Below are 18544 nucleotides of genomic sequence, written 5' to 3'. Positions count from 1 at the left end.
TTCACCATAGGGTGGCTCACAACAGGGCAGCTGGCTTCCATCGGAGTGACCAATTTGAGAGGGCAACAAAGTATGAGCAAGACTGAAGCCAGAGTTTTTTTGTAACCTAATCTAGAAATGACAGCCCACTACTTAGAGTCTGTCTACCACATTTGTTGTGGTTTTAATTTGCATTTCCTTAATGACTAATGATGTCGAGCATCTTTTTGTGTGCATATTAGCCATTCACATATGCTCCTTGATGAAATAACTGCTCAAGTTTTTGCCCGTTTAAGAAATTACATTGTTTACCTAATTATTGAGTCATAAGAGTTTGTTACATATTCTGGAAACAAGTTCTTTATTTGATATTTGATGTGCCAATTGTATTTTCTATTGCTGTGATAACAAATTACCACAAGCTTAGCAGTTTAAATCATCCGAAATTATTTTCTTACAGTTCTGTAGACTAGAAGTATTGTAGAGGTCTCCCTGGGCTAAAATCCAGGTGTCAGCTGGTGCACTCTTTTCTGGAGGCTCTAGGGGAGAAACTCTTTCCTGCTTATTTGGGTTGTTGGCAGAACTCAGTACTTTGCATTGTAGGATCAGAGTCCCCATGTTCTTGCTTGCAAACTTGCGACCTTGTAAACCTTAAAGGTCAATCTCAGCTTCTAGAGAACACTGCATTCTTTAGTTCTTGGTCTCCTTTCCTCATATTCAAAGCTACATCAGTGCCAACAGGTCGAGTCCTTTGCATGTTGCATTTCTCTAACCCTTCTTCCTTGTTGAATCCCCCTCACCACAGTCAGGAAAGATTCTCTGCTTTTAAGGACTCATATGATTAGATTGCACTCAATCAGATAATACAGGGTAATATCCCCATCTCAATGTCTAATTTTTTTTTTTTTTTTTGAAATGGGGTCTCACTCTGTCACCCAGGCTGCAGTGCAGTGGCATGACCTTGGCTCACTCACTGCAACCTCTCAGGCTCAAACGATTCTCCCACTTCAGCCTCCAGAGTAGCTGGGACCACAGGGGTGCGCCACCATGCCCGGCTAATTTTTTGTATTTTTGGTAGAGACAGAGTTTCACCACGTTGCCCAGGTTGGTCTCAACCTCCTGAGCTCAAAGCGATCTGCCCACCTCGGCCTCCCAGAGTACTGGAATTACAGGCGTGGGCTACTGCGCCCAGCCAAGGTCTTTAATCTTAATATCACCTATACATCTCTTTACCATGTGAGGTAATACATTCACAGATTCTAGGAATTAAGACATGAACATTTGGTTGGGGGGTGTTATTCTGACTACCACACAAGTATTTTCTTCTAGTTTATGGCTTGTCATTTCATTTTTTTTTTTTTCTGTTTTTTTTAGAGACAGAGTCTCGCTCTGTCACCCTGGCTGGAGTGCAATGGCGTGATCTCGGCTCACTGCAACCTCCACCTCTCAGGTTCTAGCAATTTTCCTGCCTCAGCCTCCTGAGTAGCTGGGATTACAGGTGCACACCACCATGTCCAGCTAATTTTTTGTATTTTAGTAGAGATGGGGTTTCACCATGTTGCCCAGGCTGGTCTCGAACTCCTGAGCTCAGACAATCCACCTGCCTCGGCCTCCCAAAGTGCTAGGATTACAGGCATGAGCCACTGCACCCGGCTGTCATTTCATTTTCTTATTGATATCCTTTGAAGAACAAAAGTCTTTAATTTTTATGAAGTCTGATTTCTTGTTTCTTTTGTATGTCATGCTTTTGGTGTTGTATCTAAGAATACTTTGCCTAACCCCAAGGTCCTGAAAATTTTTTTATATTTTCTTCTAGGAATTTTTATAGTATTAGTTCTTCAATTTAGATTTGTGATCTGTTTTCAGTTGATTTTTATATATGATGCTAGGTAAGGACCTAAATTTTGTTTTTTTTTTTTGTTTTGTTTTTGGCATGTGGATATCCAATTATCCCACTATGATTTGTTGAAAAATTCTCCTTTTGAGGATTTTTTTCTGAACGATTATTATCTAAAGTGTGTTGTTGCTTTAGGGTCACAGTATGCTTGTGTATATCTGTTACCATGTCACTGTGGTCCTACGCTGAGTGCCCTTAGGGGACTAGAATCTTTCCAATAAACCACGTTTGAGATCGTATGAGTCAGCGTGCAGTGTAGCCCACACTTGAGAGTGTGAATTTATGTGCACAGTCACTTTGCTCTGGGTGGAAGTAGGTTATAGTTGACTTACTTTCTCGGTGCTTATTCCTACAGCCCCTCTTTTCATATGTTGCTCGATCTCCCTATCCCTTCTTGGTGCTTACACATCTCAGACCCTTTAGCCAGACCCTTGCCAATAACAGTATTTTTGTTCTCAGTTCTGTTCCCTCTGGTTGTGGAGTCTTTGAATAAAAATGCACACACCTATTCAGTGGGATTTAGCTGGAAAAGGTGACCTTCCAACCTCACGTCAACTTCTGGCTCCTCAAACAGTAGGTTGGCAGTAAGGCAGGAAAGTTGTTTTCCCATTTCTCACTGAGCAGATTGTGAATATTTCCATATGGATTTTCTGTTATTAATGTTGCTCCGATTCTTTGTTTTAAAATAAAAATTCTGAATGTGAAAAAAAGAGACTCTCCTTTCTTCCATTGAATTGTTTGGACACCTATGTTGAAAATCATTGGCTATAATTGTAAGAGTTTACTTGTGAACTCTCGATTCTCTTCCATTGATATATATGCCTATCCTTGCATCAATACCACGCTGTCTCCTTTTCTAGGTATTTTAAAGTTTTTGTTACTATTAGGAACGGAGTTAAGGTTATTTTGAATCTAAAATATTCACTCAATAATAGACACTAGAGTCTCTACTACAGGGGAAGGGAGGGAGGATGGCAAAGGTTGAGAAACCAACTTCTGGGTACTATGCTTACTACTGGAGTAACAGGATTATTCATACCCCAAGCCTCAGCATCATGTGATATACCCATGTAACAAACCTGCTCATGTATGCCCTCAATCTAAAATAAAAGCTGAAATAATTTTTAAAAATTAATAAATAAAATATTAACTCAGAACTGTTTTCCTTACTCATTAATATTTAATATATTAATATTAATTACAGATTAAATATTAATCTATTGATTAATTTAATTAATTAATCATTAATCTATTATAAAATTGTCTTGGTCTTGGATTAAAAAGAAAATACAACTTTTATGCCTAAACTAGGTAACCTAAAATTGCTTTGAATCTACTAAATTCTATCTTGTAGGACTATGTTGCAAAGATATCAGAGATGTTAGTGTACATATGTTTAGTGTACATTAAATGTCTTAATGAATAGCTTTTAGTTTGTGCTTTGAATTTGAACAGGGTATTGTTATTACTATATATTCACATTCCCTTTGTACAAGTAACATTTCCAAAGCTCTGATCCTTCTTATTCCTTTCAGATCAACCTCTAGAATCCCGTAGACTCTGCAACAAGCCAATTCAGAGCTTGCCCAACATGGACAGCATTTTTAGTGAGGCCCTCTTGAAGATGCGGAGGCAGCACCCTGGGTGTCTTGCACAGGAGGCTTGTGTCCGTGCAGTCCAGGCTGCTGTGCAGTATCCCTATGAAGTGGGCATCAAGAAGGAGGAGGAGCTGTTTCTATATCTTTTGCAATCAGGGCAGGCTACAGCCCTGCAATATGCTTTCTTTGCTGAAAGGAAAGCAAATAAGTGGTCAACTCCCTCCGGAGCATCGTGGAAAACAGCATCAGCGCGGCCTGTCTCCTCAGTTGGTGTTGTTGGTAAGACCGTGGGGTAATAAATGGAATCCTCCAAATCTGCTCATGTAATGTGCTACCATTTGCTTAGGGCTACCGGATGCTAGGTTTCACATAAGACACATTACTTGTGTTAGCTAAGCTAATTCTCACACCGCCCCATGAGCTCTCTTCTTTAACATGAGAGGCCTAGAGACGCCAGCCTTCTCAATGGTGAGCTAAACACGAGTAGGGTGAAAGTCTGACCCTAGGTCTGACTCCAGACTGGGAATGTTTTATTCTTTTTTTTTTTTTTTTTTGAGACAGAGTCTTGCTCTGTCACCCAGGCAGGAGTGGAGTGGCTCAATCTCGGTTCACTGCAACCTCCACCTCCCAGGTTCAAGTGATTCCCTTTCCTCAGCCTCCTGAGTAGCTGTGACTACTGCCACCATGCCCAGATAATTTTTGTATTTTTAGTAGAGACAGGGCTTCGCCATGTTGGTCAGGCTGGTCTCGAACTCCTGGCTTCAAGTGATCCACCTGCCTTAGCGTCCCAAATTTCTGAGATTACAGGTGTGAGCCACCATTCCTGGCCTGGCATTTTTTATTCTATGCTACCTCTTCCCTGTATGAATCTCTCATTCCTGGATTTCCTGATGATGATGATTTGTACCACATTTCAAGGTGTGGCCTGTCACTCTCATAGCTGGGTATTTGCAGTCAAGTCTCTGTCTTTCCGTCCCCCGATCCATTCACTTCTCCTGTTCAAAACCACTATCCTCAAATCCATCTTAACCCTGAAACCATGGCTTCCCTACTTTTTTTCCCTCTGGAATTTTCCCAAACAAAATATCTTCCTTCCTCAGATGCTAGCTCCCTGATTGGCTTCTCTGGGCCACTTTCCTAAGCTTCACTTGCTCTTAGTCTCGGCTCAAGAACAGTCTTTGGTGGATTTTAAATTCCTTGAGATGGTAAGTGAAGCATTCTTTGCACCGGCTTAGGTACAGTCTTCTGGGGAGAGGGTCCATAGTTTCCTAAAAGCATCAACTTTCTTTCTTTTCTTTTTTTCTTGTATTTAAGTTTTTTAAATCATAATTAAAGACATGCAGGAAAGTTATAATAGTACAAAAAATTCTCATATACTTTTTATCCAGATCCTCCAAATGTTAACGTTTTACTATATTTGTTTTATTTCCCTCACTCTTTTCTGAACCCTAAGAAAAAGTTACAGACTTATGTGTATTTCCTAAAATTAATATTCTCATACATGACCACAGTATAATTTATTTTAAAAAACAGGGCAATTAATATAGATAAAGAACTATTATTTAGTCTATAGCCCTTATTCTGATTTTCCTTTCTTTTTTCTTTTTTTAACCATCTTTACGATTTGTAAGTATACAGTTCAGTAGTAATAAATATATTTATATCCTTTTTTTTCCCTTCATCTCCCTTCCCCCCCTCCCCTTCCTGGCCTTTGGCAACCACCAATCTACTCTGTATCATTATGAGATCTACATTTTAAGCTCCCACATATGAGTGAGAACATATGATATTTGCCTTTTTGTGTAAAAGCATCAACTTTCTTAACCCTTGCCCACCTGTCTAGCACAGTGGTCTCCAACCTTTTGGCACCAGGGACCAGTTTCACGGAATACAATTTTTCCATGGTTTGGGGGATGATGGTTTTGGGATGAAACTGTTCTACCTCAGATCATCAGGCATTAAATTCTCAGAAGGAGCATGCAACCTAGATCCCTCACATGCGCAGTTCACAATAGGGTTCGCGCTCCTATGAGAGTCTAATACCACCACTGATCTGACAGGAGGCAGAGGTCAAGGCTGAAATGCTCCCTAGCCTGTTGCTCACCTCCTGCTGTGCTAACAGGTCACGGACTGGTACCGGTCCATAGCCAGAGGTTGGCGACCCCTGCTGTAGCACCAACCCAACTTGGAGGCAAAGATCTCACTCCACATTTTCTCAGTCTGTTTGTTCTCTCAATTCAACTTTGGTATCAAAGAATCTGTCTCTAATATAAATACATTGTGCCCCTTTCAGCTCTGACTCTGTTGAGGTCTACCCTTGATTCGCTTGGGATTTTTTTTTTTTTTTTGATATGGAGTTTCACTCTGTCACCCAGGCTGGAGTGCAGTGGCGCAATCTCAGCTCACCACAACCTCCACCTCCCAGGTTCCAGCAATTCTCGTGCTTCAGCCTCCCAAGTAGCTGGGATTACAGGTGCTGCGCCACCAAGCCTGGCTGATTTTTGTATTTTTAGTAGAGACGGGGTTTCACTATGTTGTCCAGGCTGGTCTTGAACCTCTGACTTCAGGTGATCTGCCCACCTTGGCCTCCCAAAGTGCTGGAATTACAGGTGTGAGCCTTTGTGCCCAGCCTCACTTGTGATTTTTTAAGAAGATGGATAAGTAGAGTGACAAAGAACTATGATTGTTCCTCTTTTTGTACTATTAAATATTTCAGCAATACCAATATTTATTTCTAGTTGTTGTGCACTTAACCTCTTTCTCCTTCAATTCCTTCAAGTCAAGAATAATTAATGCAAATAATAGCAAGCTGGTAAGTGTATCAGTATTGTGTTTGTCAACCATTGTTTGAGAGGATTTCCCGATTTTGTTGTTGTGAACCTTTCTTTAAAAGCCTTCAGGTTTGTTTCTGGCATATAATGTGTAAAAGTTTGAAGTATTTTTTAAAACTGATATCCACGTTGTTTTGAAAAATATTGGAAAGGGCGTACTAAATATATAAAAGACACGTAGATGGAAATCAAGTAAGAGGATCTGGACTTTTCTGCCCTCTTCATGTGTATTGCTACACTGCCCTGCGTTTCATCTTTGTGATGCAGCCTTCCACCGCTCCCTCATGTCCTCTGACAGACTCCATGACACTCCTCTGCCTCCTGACTGAAACCTGGCTTACCCTGAGGACCTGCGTCTGCTGCCCTCTCCAGGGAATGCTGCCGCTTCTCCCACACTCCATGGACCGCTGGGTCACTTCTCAGACCATTGCGCTTTATGGGACACTGTCCTTTGTGGTCCTGCACTGTGGTCTTGTCGTTCTATCCCTTTTCATTACTGTCATGGCTCCCTTCCATTTGCTGAACACTTTAGTACCTGACTCACAGTTACCCACTTTGGCCCAAACCCTGCTGCCATCCTGGTTGTCCTCATCGTCTCTATGGACAATCATTCCCTCCTTGTAGCTTCTGGGTTTTTTGCCTCCTCAGACTCAGGGACATTCACCTCACCTCACTTCCACATTCCACACTCGCTTCTCCACAGGTCTTGTCATTACCCTGAATATTTCTCCATTTCCCAAATCTGAAACCCCTCTCTTCACCACCACCACCACCTCATATCTTTCCTTGTATCTTTCTTAATGGGTTATTTCAACTACATCCATTACTTGATCAGCTTCCCTTCTCTTTATTTTCTTCTCTATTCAGCTTTAATTTTAAGAGTTATCATTTCAGCCACTCTCGGGCCAAAGTCTCCAAACTCCATGATTCATTGCCCTTCCATTGTGCTCCCCGCAAAATCCTAACCCTGATGATCTCAATTTTTGGCTTGTTTCCATGAGCCCAGGCCCAGGCTTCTCAGCCCCGCAGGAGAAGCAGTTCCGATTAGTAACCCTGCAAGTTCACGTTCTCACACCACACCCAGGCTCCCAGGCCTGTCAGGACAGGGGAATGTAGTTGATCAGAAACTGCAAAAGTAACATTTAAAACATCCTTATTTGGTATTTACTTCTCTGAGTAGAAGAGGTTCCTGATCAAATTCAATTCCATGGCAGTCAAAAGCAGTAATTTGGCAGGGGAGCAGGACTCCTTGCCCCTGTCTATATGCATCTGTGAGGCAAAATTAGAGAACTATATGAAGCTTGAAACCAACAGCTAGGAAGCCAGAGTTTCAAACCCCACATTCTACCTTTTAATGTAGAAAAGTTTTATCAAAGCTAAAGTTTAGGATACAAGTTGCTATAGAAGTGAGAACTGTTCAACCTTCTTGTTCTTGGGAGAAGTGCAGGGGGTTAATAAATTTGGAAAACTGTGTTCTTAATAATTTATTTATTATATAGTATTGAGTAATTTAATACACTTGGAAAATTAACTAAATATGTTCTAGAGAGACTAAATCAGTGATTTCTGATGACTGATACATCCTATCTTCAAAACCAATCCTCCATGCTAGTAAATACAAAGTTTAGAGGAGTAATATATAAGTGGCTTTCACAAAGCTGTTTTCATCGACAGTGGGCTGGTTAGGCAACAAATCATCTGCCACTGTAACAGGTAACCCAGCAATCTCAGTAGCTTAACACAATAAGTGTTTATTTAATGCTTATTCCATAAGGTCATTCTAGGACCAGGGTTTTTTCCCACTAGTGGCTCTGCCATTCTCCATGATAAGGGTCAGCAAACTTTTTCTGTAAAGTTCCAGATGGTAAGTATTTAAGCTTTGTGGGCCATACAGTCTCTGTTGCAACTACCCAAGTCTACCGTTGTGCACAAAAACAGCCATAGAGCCGGGCGTGGTGGCACATGCCTCAGTTGCAGCCACTAGGGAGGCCGAGGCAGGAAGATCACTTGAGCCCAGGGCATAGAGGCTGCAGAAAGCCATGATGCCACCACTGTACTCCATCCTGGGCAACAGAGCAAGACCGTATCTCTAAAAACAAACAAAATACAAAACAAAACAAAAACCCAGCCATAGACAATATGGAAACAAATTAGCCTTGTGTTCCAATAAAATTTTATTTATGGACACTGAATTTTGAATATGATATAATTTTTCATGTGCCACAAAATGGTACTTTTTAAATTTTTTATTTAAAAATGTAAAAACATGTTTTTGCCTGCAGGCAGTGCAAAAATCGGCAGTGGGCGGGGTTTGGCCTACAGGCCACAGTTTACCCCATCACCTACCTTAGGCCTCCTGCAAGGCCTCAAGAGTCGTTCTTTGCATTCTCTACGTCCGGGTGGCAATGGAGGATCTTGTGGGAGATTTTAGGAGCCAATCCAAGAACCCACATTGCCCCCAATCACCACCATCATATTTCATTGACCACAGTTACTCACAGGCCCTAACAGGATGCAAGGGATCTAGAAAGTACAGTCTTCTGTGTGCCGGCAGGAAAATGAATTGGTGTTGGGAACAAACAACATTTTTCATCAAATAATTTTTCTTCATTTTCCATTTTTTTCTTGCCTTTGCTTAAAATATTTCTCCCTATGTTTTTCCCTTCCTCGACCTGGATGGTTCAACTTCCTCAGTTATACCTATTACAGTCTAATCATCCTTTAAGGTCCATTTCAAATGTCTTTGTCTTGAAGCTTTTTTTGATTCATCCAACTGAATGTAATTTTTTCCCTTTGAATCAAAGAAATTTGAACTTTTCACATCATTTACTTTACCATATGGAATGGATATTGTGAATTCCTCTTTCTACCGCTAAATCAGAAGCTCCCTGAAGGTTGATGCTCTTCATGTTTTTTTTATAACAGTTTAATTGAAATGTAACTCACATATAAAATTCACCCTTTTGGCCGGGCGCGGTGGCTCACGCCTGTAATCCCAGCACTTTGGGAGGCCGAGGTGGGCGGATCACGAGGTCAGGAGATCGAGACCATCGTGGCTAACACGGTGAAACCCCGTCTCTACTAAAAATACAAAAAAAAAATTAGCCGGGCGTGGTAGTGGGCGCCTGTAGTCCCAGCTACTCGGGAGGCTGAGGCAGGAGAATGGCGTGAACCCGGGAGGTGGAACTTGCAGTGAGCCGAGATCGCGCCACTGCACTCCAGCCTGGGCGACAAAGCAAGACTCCGTCTCAAAAAAAAAAAAAAAAAAAAAAAAATTCACCCTTATATTTATGTATGTATCTTTTTTTTAATTTTTTTTTTTGAAGACAGGGTCTTGCTGTGTTGCCCAGGCTGGAGTGCAGTGGGGCACAATCTCAGCTCACTGCAGCCTCCATCTTCCAGTTTCAAGCGATTCTTTGTGCCTCAGCCTCCTGAGTAGCTGGGACTATAGGCATGTGCCGCTATGCCCGGCTAATTTTTGTACTTTTAGTAGAGATGGGGTTTTGCCATGTTGGCCAGGCTGGTCTGAAACTCCTAGCCTCAAGTGATCCACCTGCCTCAGCTTCTCAAAGTGCTGGGATTACAGGCATGAGCCACTGTGCCTGGCCAAAATTCACCCTTTTAAAGTGATTCAGTGTAAAATGGTACAGCTGCGGCTGAGCACAGTGGCTCACCCCTGTAATCCCAGCACTTTGTGGGGCCAAGGTGGGTGGATCACCTGAGGTCAGGAGTTCGAGACCAGCCTGGCCAACATGATGAAACCCTGTCTCTACTAAAAATACAAAAAAATTAGCCAGGCATGGTGGCAGGTGCCTGTAATCCCAGCTACTCCGGAGGCTGAGGCACGAGAATCGCTTGAACTCGGGAGGCGGAGGTTACAGTGAGCTGAGATCACACCACTGCACTCCAGCCTGGGTGACAGAGCAAGACTCCATCTCAAAAAATGAACAAATAAATAAATAATAAAATGTTGCAGCTGCTATGGACAACAGCATGACAGTTTGTCAAAAAGGTAAAAATTGCCGTATAATCCAGCAATTCCACTTCCGGATATTTACCCCAAAGAATTGAAAGCAGGGGCCAGGCACAGTGGCTCACTCCTGTAATCCCAGCACTTTGGGAGGCCAAGGCAGGTGGATCACTTGAGGTCAGGAATTCGAGACCAGCCTGACCAACATGGTGAAACCCCATCTCTACTAAAAATACAAAAATTAGCTGGACGTGGTGATGCACACCTGTAATCCCTGCTACTTGGGAGGCTGAGGCAGGAGAATCGCTTGAACCCAGGAGGCGGAGGTTGCAGTGATCCGAAATCACGCCACTGCAATCCAGTCTGGGTGACAGAGAGAGACTCCATCTCAAACAAACAAACAAAAAAAGAATTGAAAGCAGGGACTCAAACAGATATTTTTACACTCATGTTCATAATAGCATTATTCACAATCGCCCAACAGTACAAGCAACCCAAGTATCCACTGAAGGATGAATGGGTAAATAAAATTTGGTATATGCATACAATGGAATATTATTCAGCCTTAAAAAGGAAGAAAATTCTGACACATGTTACAACATGGGTGAGCCATGAGGACATACTGCTAAGTGAAATAAGCCAATCATAAAAGATCAAATACTGCATAATTCCACTTATATGAGGTACCTGGAGTAGTCAAATGCACAGATATAGAAAACAGAATGGTTGGCCAGGGTTGGGGAGAGGGAAAATGGGGAGTTATCATTTAGTAGGTGCAGAGTTTCAGCTTTGCAATTCGAAAGAGTTCTGATGATGGTTGCACACCTTGTGAATGCATTTAATGCCACTGAACTGTGCACTTAGAAATGGCTATGATGGGAAACCTTATGTGTATTTTGCCACAATTTTTAAAAATAAGAAAATGCATAGTAAGCGTATCACCAAAAAAGAATACAATTCAATGTTTGTTAGATATTGACAGAGTTTATGCAACCATTGTCACATCAGTTTTAGAACATTCTCATCACTCCCCAAAGAAATCCTCTACCCATCAATAGTCACTCTCCATCACCCTTCCCTCCAGCCCTTGGCAACCACGAATCTATTTTCTGTCTCTGTGGATTTGCCTATTCTGGACATTTCATATAAATGGAACCATACAATATGTAGCGTTTTGTGTCTGGCTTTTTTTTTTTCTTCAAGATGGAGTCTCACTCTGTCACCCAGGCTGGAGTGCAGTGACACAATCTCGACTCATTGCAACCACTGCCGCCTGAGCCCAAGCAATCCTCCCACCTCAGCCTCCTGAGGAGCTGGGACCATAGGCACATGCCACCACGCCTGGCTAATTTTTTGCATTTCTGGTAGAAACAGGGTTTTGCCATGTTGGCCAGGCTGGTCTTGAACTCCTGAGCTCAAATGATCCTTGCGCATTGGCCTCCCAAAGTGCTGGGATTACAGGCATGAGCCACCGCGTCCGGCCCTGGCTTCTTTAACTTAGCATAATGCTTTCAAGATCCATTCATGTTATAGTATGTATCATTATTTTATTCTTTTTTTTTTCTTTTTTTCGAGACAGAATTTTGCTCCTGTTGCCCGGGCTGGAGTGCAATGGCGTGATTTCGGATCACTGCAACCTCCGCCTCCCAGGTTCAAACGATTCTCCTGCCTCAGCCTCCCAAGTAGCTGGGATTACAGGTGTGCACCACCACGTCCAGCTAATTTTTGTATTTTTAGTAGAGATGGGGCTTCACCATGTTGGTCAGGCTGGTCTTGAACTCCTGACCTCAGGTGATCTACCCGCCTCGTATTTTATTCCTTTTTATGGCCGAATAATATTCTCCATTTTGTGTATCTATTCACCAGTTGATGAACATTCAAATTGCTTTTATTTTTTTGGCTAATTTTTTAATGTGAGAAAATGAAATTTATTTTTATTGTATAAATGCAAAATTTACAGGAAAATATTTTAAAGCTTTAAAAAATGCCAAGTGACATTGATACAGGAAAATCACAAAGCAGGAGAACTACACTAAATTAATAGATTTCATTTTAAAATGTCTCATCGTATCTCAGATTTTGGAATATTCCATTTCTGTGGAAGACAGTTGATTCTGTTGAAGATATAATGCCCCCTAGTTTAATTAACAAGTACTGATAGCCACTGATCTATTTCTCTTAAGGAGGAGATAAGAAAGATGTGTATACATTCTGTGTACAGGTAATATACACAATTTTCTGGATCCAGCCTTAGCTCAGGGTTTCTGAAATTATTTTTTAAATTTTATTTTAGATTCAGGGGGTACGTGTGCAGGTTTGTTACATGGGTGTATGTATTGCGTAATGCCAAGGTTTGGGCTTCTAATGTTCACTCAAGTAGTGAACATAGTACCCGATAGGTAGGTTTTCAACCCTTCCGTCTTCCCTCACTCCCGCTTTTGGAATCCCCAGTGTTTATTGTTCACATCTTTGGGGCCATGTGTACCCAGTGTTCAGCTCACACTTGTAAGTGAGAGCATGCAGTATTTGGTTTTCTGTTTCTGTGTTAATTTGCTTAGGATAATGGCCTCCAGCTGCATCTATGTTGTTGCAAGTGTGTGATTTTATTCTTTTTTATGGCTGCATTTGGCTATTTTGAATAATGCTGCTACTGAACATTCATGTACAAGCTTTATGTGGACATATATTTTCAGTTCTCTTGGAGATTTAGATATCAGTGGAATTGCTGGATCATAAAGTAACTCCATGTTTAACATTTTGAGTAACTGCTAAACTGTTTTTTGCAGCAACTGTACCATTTAAAAAATTTGCCAGCAATGTATCAGAGTTCTAATTTCCCCAAATCCTCACCAAAATTTGTTATTGTCTGTCTTTTTCATTATTGCAATCCTAGTGGGTTTGAAGCATTATCTCATTGTGGTTTTGATTTGCATTCCCTTAATGACTATTGATGTTGAACATTTTTTCATGTGATTATTACCCATGTGTTGCTTGTGCTTTGGGTGTCATGTCTTAGAAACCATTGCCTAATTCAAGATCACAAAGATGTATCCATCCATCAGACTTACTCCTAAGATCTGCTTCTAAGAATTTTATAGTTTTAGCTCTTACATTTAGGCCTATGATCCATTTTGAGTTAGTTTTGTATATGGTCTGAGGTAAGGGTCCAACTTCATTCTTTTCTATGTGGATATCCAGTTGTCCCAGCATCATTTGTTGAAAAGACTATACTTTCTCCATTGAATGTTCTTGGCACTCTTGTTAAAAATCAATTGGCCATAATTGTGTGGGTTTGCTTTTGGCTATCAGTTCTATTCTGCTAATCTATATGTCTATCCTTTTGCAATGACCACTGTCTTACACTGTCTTAAATACTGTAGGCTTCTTTTTTTTTTTTTTTTTTTTTTTTTTTTTGAGACAGGGTCTCACTCTGTCACATAGGCTGGAGTGCAGTAGTGTGATCATAGCTCACTGCAATCATCAAACTCCTGGGCTCAAGATATCCTCCTGTTTCAGCTTCCCAAATAGCTGTGACTATAGGCATGCACCATCATGCCTGGCTAATTTTTATTGTTGTTGTTGTTGTTGTTGTTGAGATGGAGTTTCACTCTTGTTGCCCAGGCTGGAGTGCAATGGTGCGATGTTGGCTCACTGCAACCTCTGCCTCCTAGGTTCAAGTGATTCTCTCCTGCCTCAGCCTCCTGAGTAGTGGGGATTACAGGCATGCACCACCACACCCAGCTGATTTTGTATTTTTAGTAGAGATGGGGTTTCTCCGTGTTGGTCAGGCTGGTCTGGAAATCCTGACCTCAGGTGATCTGCCCACCTCGGCCTCCCAGAGTGCTGGGATTACAGGTGTGAGCCACTGCACCTGGCCCCCTGGCTAATTTTTAATTTTTTATAGAGTTGGAGTCTCACTATGTTGCCCGGGCTGGTCTCAAACTCCTGGTTCCAAACTCCTGGATCCTCTCACCTTGGCCTCCCAAAGTGCTGGGATTACAGGCATGAGCCACCTCACCCAACCTTGAATAGTTTTGCCATACAATTTGAAATTGGGAAGAGTGAATCCTCCAACTTTGTTCTTTTTCAGTATTGTTTTGGCTCTTCTGGATTTCTTGCATTTCTATGTGAATTTTAGGATCAGCTTATTGATTCTGCAAAAAACCAGCTGGGATTTTTATAGGAATTGTGTTGGTTCTTCACATCAATTTGGGTAGTATTACCACCTTAACAATATTAAGGTGTCTGATACAAAAACATTTAATGTTTTTCCATTTATTTGGTCTTACTTAATTTCTATTAACAATGTTTTGTACTTTTTAGTGTACAAATCCTCCTATTCTTTGTTAAATTTCTTCCTGTGTATTATTCTTTTTGATGCTATTGTAAGTAGAATTGTTTCTTTTAATTTTATATTCAGATTGTTTATTTCTAAAATATAGAAATATACTTGATTTTTGTATATCAATTGTGTACCTACAATCTCGTTGGACTCATTTATTAGTTTGTATAGCTTCTATTTGTGTGTGTGAATCTGACTAATTTTTATATCCTCTGAAACACTTAAGAGAGTGCAGAGTCTTAACTAGTACTCAATCCATTTGTGTTTCTTGAATCAATCTCTTTAAATGCCACATTGTCACATAAGCCTTCCATCCAGTGAATAATTTATCAGTTCCCAATACCACTGAATCATTCTTTTTCTCCTTTGATTTTTATCTGCAGGCTTGGGAACAATGGGCCGAGGCATTGTCATTTCTTTTGCAAGGGCCAGGATTCCTGTGATTGCTGTAGACTCGGACAAAAACCAGCTAGCAACTGCAAACAAGATGATAACCTCAGTCTTGGAAAAAGAAGCCTCCAAAATGCAACAGAGCGGCCACCCTTGGTCAGGACCAAAACCCAGGTTAACTTCATCTATGAAGGAGCTTGGTGGTGTAGATTTAGTCATTGAAGCAGTATTTGAGGAAATGAGCCTGAAGAAGCAGGTCTTTGCTGAACTCTCAGCTGTGTGCAAACCAGAAGCATTTTTGTGCACTAATACTTCAGCCCTGGATATTGATGAGATTGCTTCTTCCACTGATCGTCCTCACTTGGTCATTGGTACCCACTTCTTTTCGCCAGCTCATGTCATGAAGTTGTTAGAGGTTATTCCCAGCCAATACTCTTCCCCCACTACCATTGCCACTGTTATGAACTTATCAAAAAAGATTAAAAAGATTGGAGTCGTTGTAGGCAACTGTTTTGGATTTGTGGGGAATCGAATGTTGAATCCTTATTACAATCAGGCATATTTCTTGTTAGAAGAAGGCAGCAAACCAGAGGAGGTAGATCAGGTGCTGGAAGAGTTTGGTTTTAAAATGGGACCTTTTAGAGTGTCTGATCTTGCTGGGTTGGATGTGGGCTGGAAATCTAGAAAGGGACAAGGTCTTACTGGACCTACATTGCCTCCAGGAACTCCTGCCCGAAAAAGGGGTAATAGGAGATACTGCCCAATTCCTGATGTGCTCTGTGAATTAGGACGATTTGGCCAGAAGACAGGTAAGGGTTGGTATCAATATGACAAGCCATTGGGTAGGATTCACAAACCTGATCCCTGGCTTTCCAAATTCCTATCACAGTATAGAGAAACCCATCACATTGAACCACGTACCATTAGCCAGGATGAGATCCTTGAGCGCTGCTTATATTCACTTATCAATGAAGCATTCCGTATCTTGGGAGAAGGGATAGCTGCTAGCCCAGAGCACATTGATGTTGTCTATTTACATGGATATGGATGGCCAAGGCACAAGGGCGGGCCCATGTTCTATGCTTCCACAGTTGGGTTGCCCAGAGTTCTAGAGAAGTTGCAGAAATATTACAGGCAGAACCCTGATATTCCCCAACTGGAGCCAAGTGACTATCTAAAAAAACTGGCTTCTCAGGGAAACCCTCCCCTGAAAGAATGGCAAAGCTTGGCAGGCTCCCCTAGCAGTAAATTGTGATTCAGTCTTCCAGATTACGCCTCACATGCTAGCATCAGGTAATGCTGACTGAATTTCAGTGAAATTAAATCAAAAATCCAAAGTAAGATTGTTCTGAAATACAAAGCAAAAGAAATAGTTAGTAGAATCTTCTGTGTGACGACTCTAATGGTCAAATCTTTAGGAATGTGCTTCCTATGCCTCTGAATCTGTCCTTATCAGACAAATTCAATGCATGAACTTGTGTGAATGTAATACCATAATAGCTGATGTAAGAGGCTCAGGCATAAGTTGAGATTCTCAAATGCTTTGATCATTGGATAAATGTGTCATCAATTAATAAATGATAAATGCAGCTAAGTCATACATTCATTTTGACTCCTTTCAATGTCACACACATAGTATTGATCAGAAATCTTATGAATCATACATACACTCAACAAACATTAAAGTTGTAGGAAAAAGACAGTTGGAAATTGGTAAGGGAACTGAGTACTTCAGACCAGCACAGGGAACTCAGGTTAGTGTGGCAAGCCTTTCCTCTTCTGGTCTTTCCTCCTCTGTTTATGGAGAAATAATAGAAAGTAGTAAGTCGTTAACTTAGTGTAAGAAGGGTCTTAGAGAACATCTAACCTTCTAGGATTTCCGAATTCTGTGATAGAGTAATGACACCAGTTTCCCTGTCATGACAAGCCTCTGTGATGTTACATATGGAAATGGTTGAATCTTGAAAAATCTAAAATTGTTGCAAAACATATTTTGTATGATTTTGTTGTAAGAGTTCTTCTCTTTTTACTTTTTGCCTTGTGTAGTTAAAAATTAAGGGGCTGGTCAATACAAAAACTTGTACACAAATATTTATAGCAGAATTATTCATAATGGCCAAAAGCTGGATACAACCCAAATGTCTATGAACTAATGAATAGATAAACCAAATCTGGTATATCCATACAATGGACTATTATTCAGCCATAAAAAGAAATAAAGGGCCAGGCACAGTGGCTCACACCTGTAATCCCAGCACTTCGGGAGGCTGAGGCAGGAGGATTGTTTGAGGCCAGAAATTTGAGACCAGCCTGGGCAACATAGCAAAACCCTGTCTCTACAAAAAATACTTTCCGTACATTAGTGGTTGCCTAAGGCTAGAATTGGGGGTGATGGATGGGGAGTACAGGATTCATCTAATGGGTACAGGATTTCTTTATGGTTCATGAAAATGGTCTAAACTTATTGTGGTAATGGTCACATAACAATATATTAAAAACCATTGAGTTGTGTATTTTAAGTGGGTGAATTATATGGTATGTGAATTATATCTCAATAAAGTTGTTAGTAAATAAATGGGGCTGAAGATGTTATCCTTCATTGTGGTGTAAATGAACTTTCACAATATTTTCACCTGTGAACCCAAATAAAATGATGAAAGTTCTGATGGAAAAATCTTGAATGAATAGAGTATAAGTTTTCTGTTGTTAAAAAGCAAACAAAAAACCAACAAAAAATCCAAGTGTGCCTTGAATTGTACAGAGCACAATTATTACGTTTGAAATGTGTACTACTTAATTTTATATAATTTGGTTTGTGAAATTAAAGACATCAATAAAAATGATTCCTGAAAGTAGTAATTTTGTCTCCAAAGTGACTTGTTTTCAAATCAATGTTAAAAAAAACCCACTAACTTTTTCTTCAAACCTGGAATTAATTTTGAGTTCTTGCAACTTATTTTCACCCTACAGTGGCCTCTAGATTAAGGGGTTTTTTTTTTTTGTTTTTTTTTTTTGTGTGTGTGTGTGTTTTTCTGGCTGTAGTCTTGCTCTGTCGCCCAGGCTGGAGTGCAGTGGCGCTATCTTGGCACACTGCAAGCTCTGCCTCCCAGGTTCACACCATTCTCCTGCCTCAGCCTCCTGAGTAGCTGGGACTACAGGTGCCCGCCACCACGCCTGGCTAATTTTTTGTATTTTTCAGTAGAGACAGGGTTTCACCATGTTAGCCAGGATGATCTCAATCTCCTGATGTCGTGATCCACGCGCCTCGGCCTCCCAAAGTGCTGGGATTACAGGCGTGAGCCACCGCGCCAGGCCTAGATTGAGGTTTTGAAACTAGAGGGTCTATGAATAGATTGTATGAGTCAATAACCCCTGAAATGTTAGGATAAAGTTTGTGTATATGTATCTGAGTGCATTTCTTGGAAAAGGTACCATATCTCACATCATATTCTAAAAAGTATCATGACCCGACCAGGCGCAGTGACTCACGCCTGTAATCCCAGCACTTTGGGAGGCCAAGGCGGGTGGATCATGAGG

At 41.0% G+C, this 18544-nt stretch overlaps 1 protein-coding gene and 1 long non-coding RNA gene across 5 annotated transcripts in view; one reads left to right on the top strand and one right to left on the bottom strand.

The window, feature by feature from the left end:
* The window catches only part of EHHADH (enoyl-CoA hydratase and 3-hydroxyacyl CoA dehydrogenase), a 97240-nt gene extending 79374 nt beyond the window's left edge, over positions 1–17866 (top strand). For all 4 annotated transcript variants that reach the window (XM_063704441.1, XM_063704442.1, XM_019024714.4 and 1 more), the window contains 2 exons: positions 3412–3753; positions 15001–17866. In XM_063704441.1, coding sequence (XP_063560511.1) covers positions 3412–3753; positions 15001–16262 — 1604 coding nt within the window. In that variant the 3' untranslated portion in view covers positions 16263–17866. The remainder of the gene's footprint in view (positions 1–3411; positions 3754–15000) is intronic.
* LOC109026399 (uncharacterized) overlaps positions 16533–18544 on the bottom strand; it is a 28953-nt gene continuing 26941 nt past the window's right edge. The window contains exon 7 of the long non-coding RNA XR_002005423.3: positions 16533–16801. This is a non-coding gene — a long non-coding RNA (uncharacterized lncRNA). The remainder of the gene's footprint in view (positions 16802–18544) is intronic.

This window comes from Gorilla gorilla, chromosome 2 (assembly GCF_029281585.2).
Source record: "Gorilla gorilla gorilla isolate KB3781 chromosome 2, NHGRI_mGorGor1-v2.1_pri, whole genome shotgun sequence".
Taxonomy (NCBI): domain Eukaryota; kingdom Metazoa; phylum Chordata; class Mammalia; order Primates; family Hominidae; genus Gorilla; species Gorilla gorilla.
This window is presented reverse-complemented; position numbering and strand designations above follow the sequence as displayed.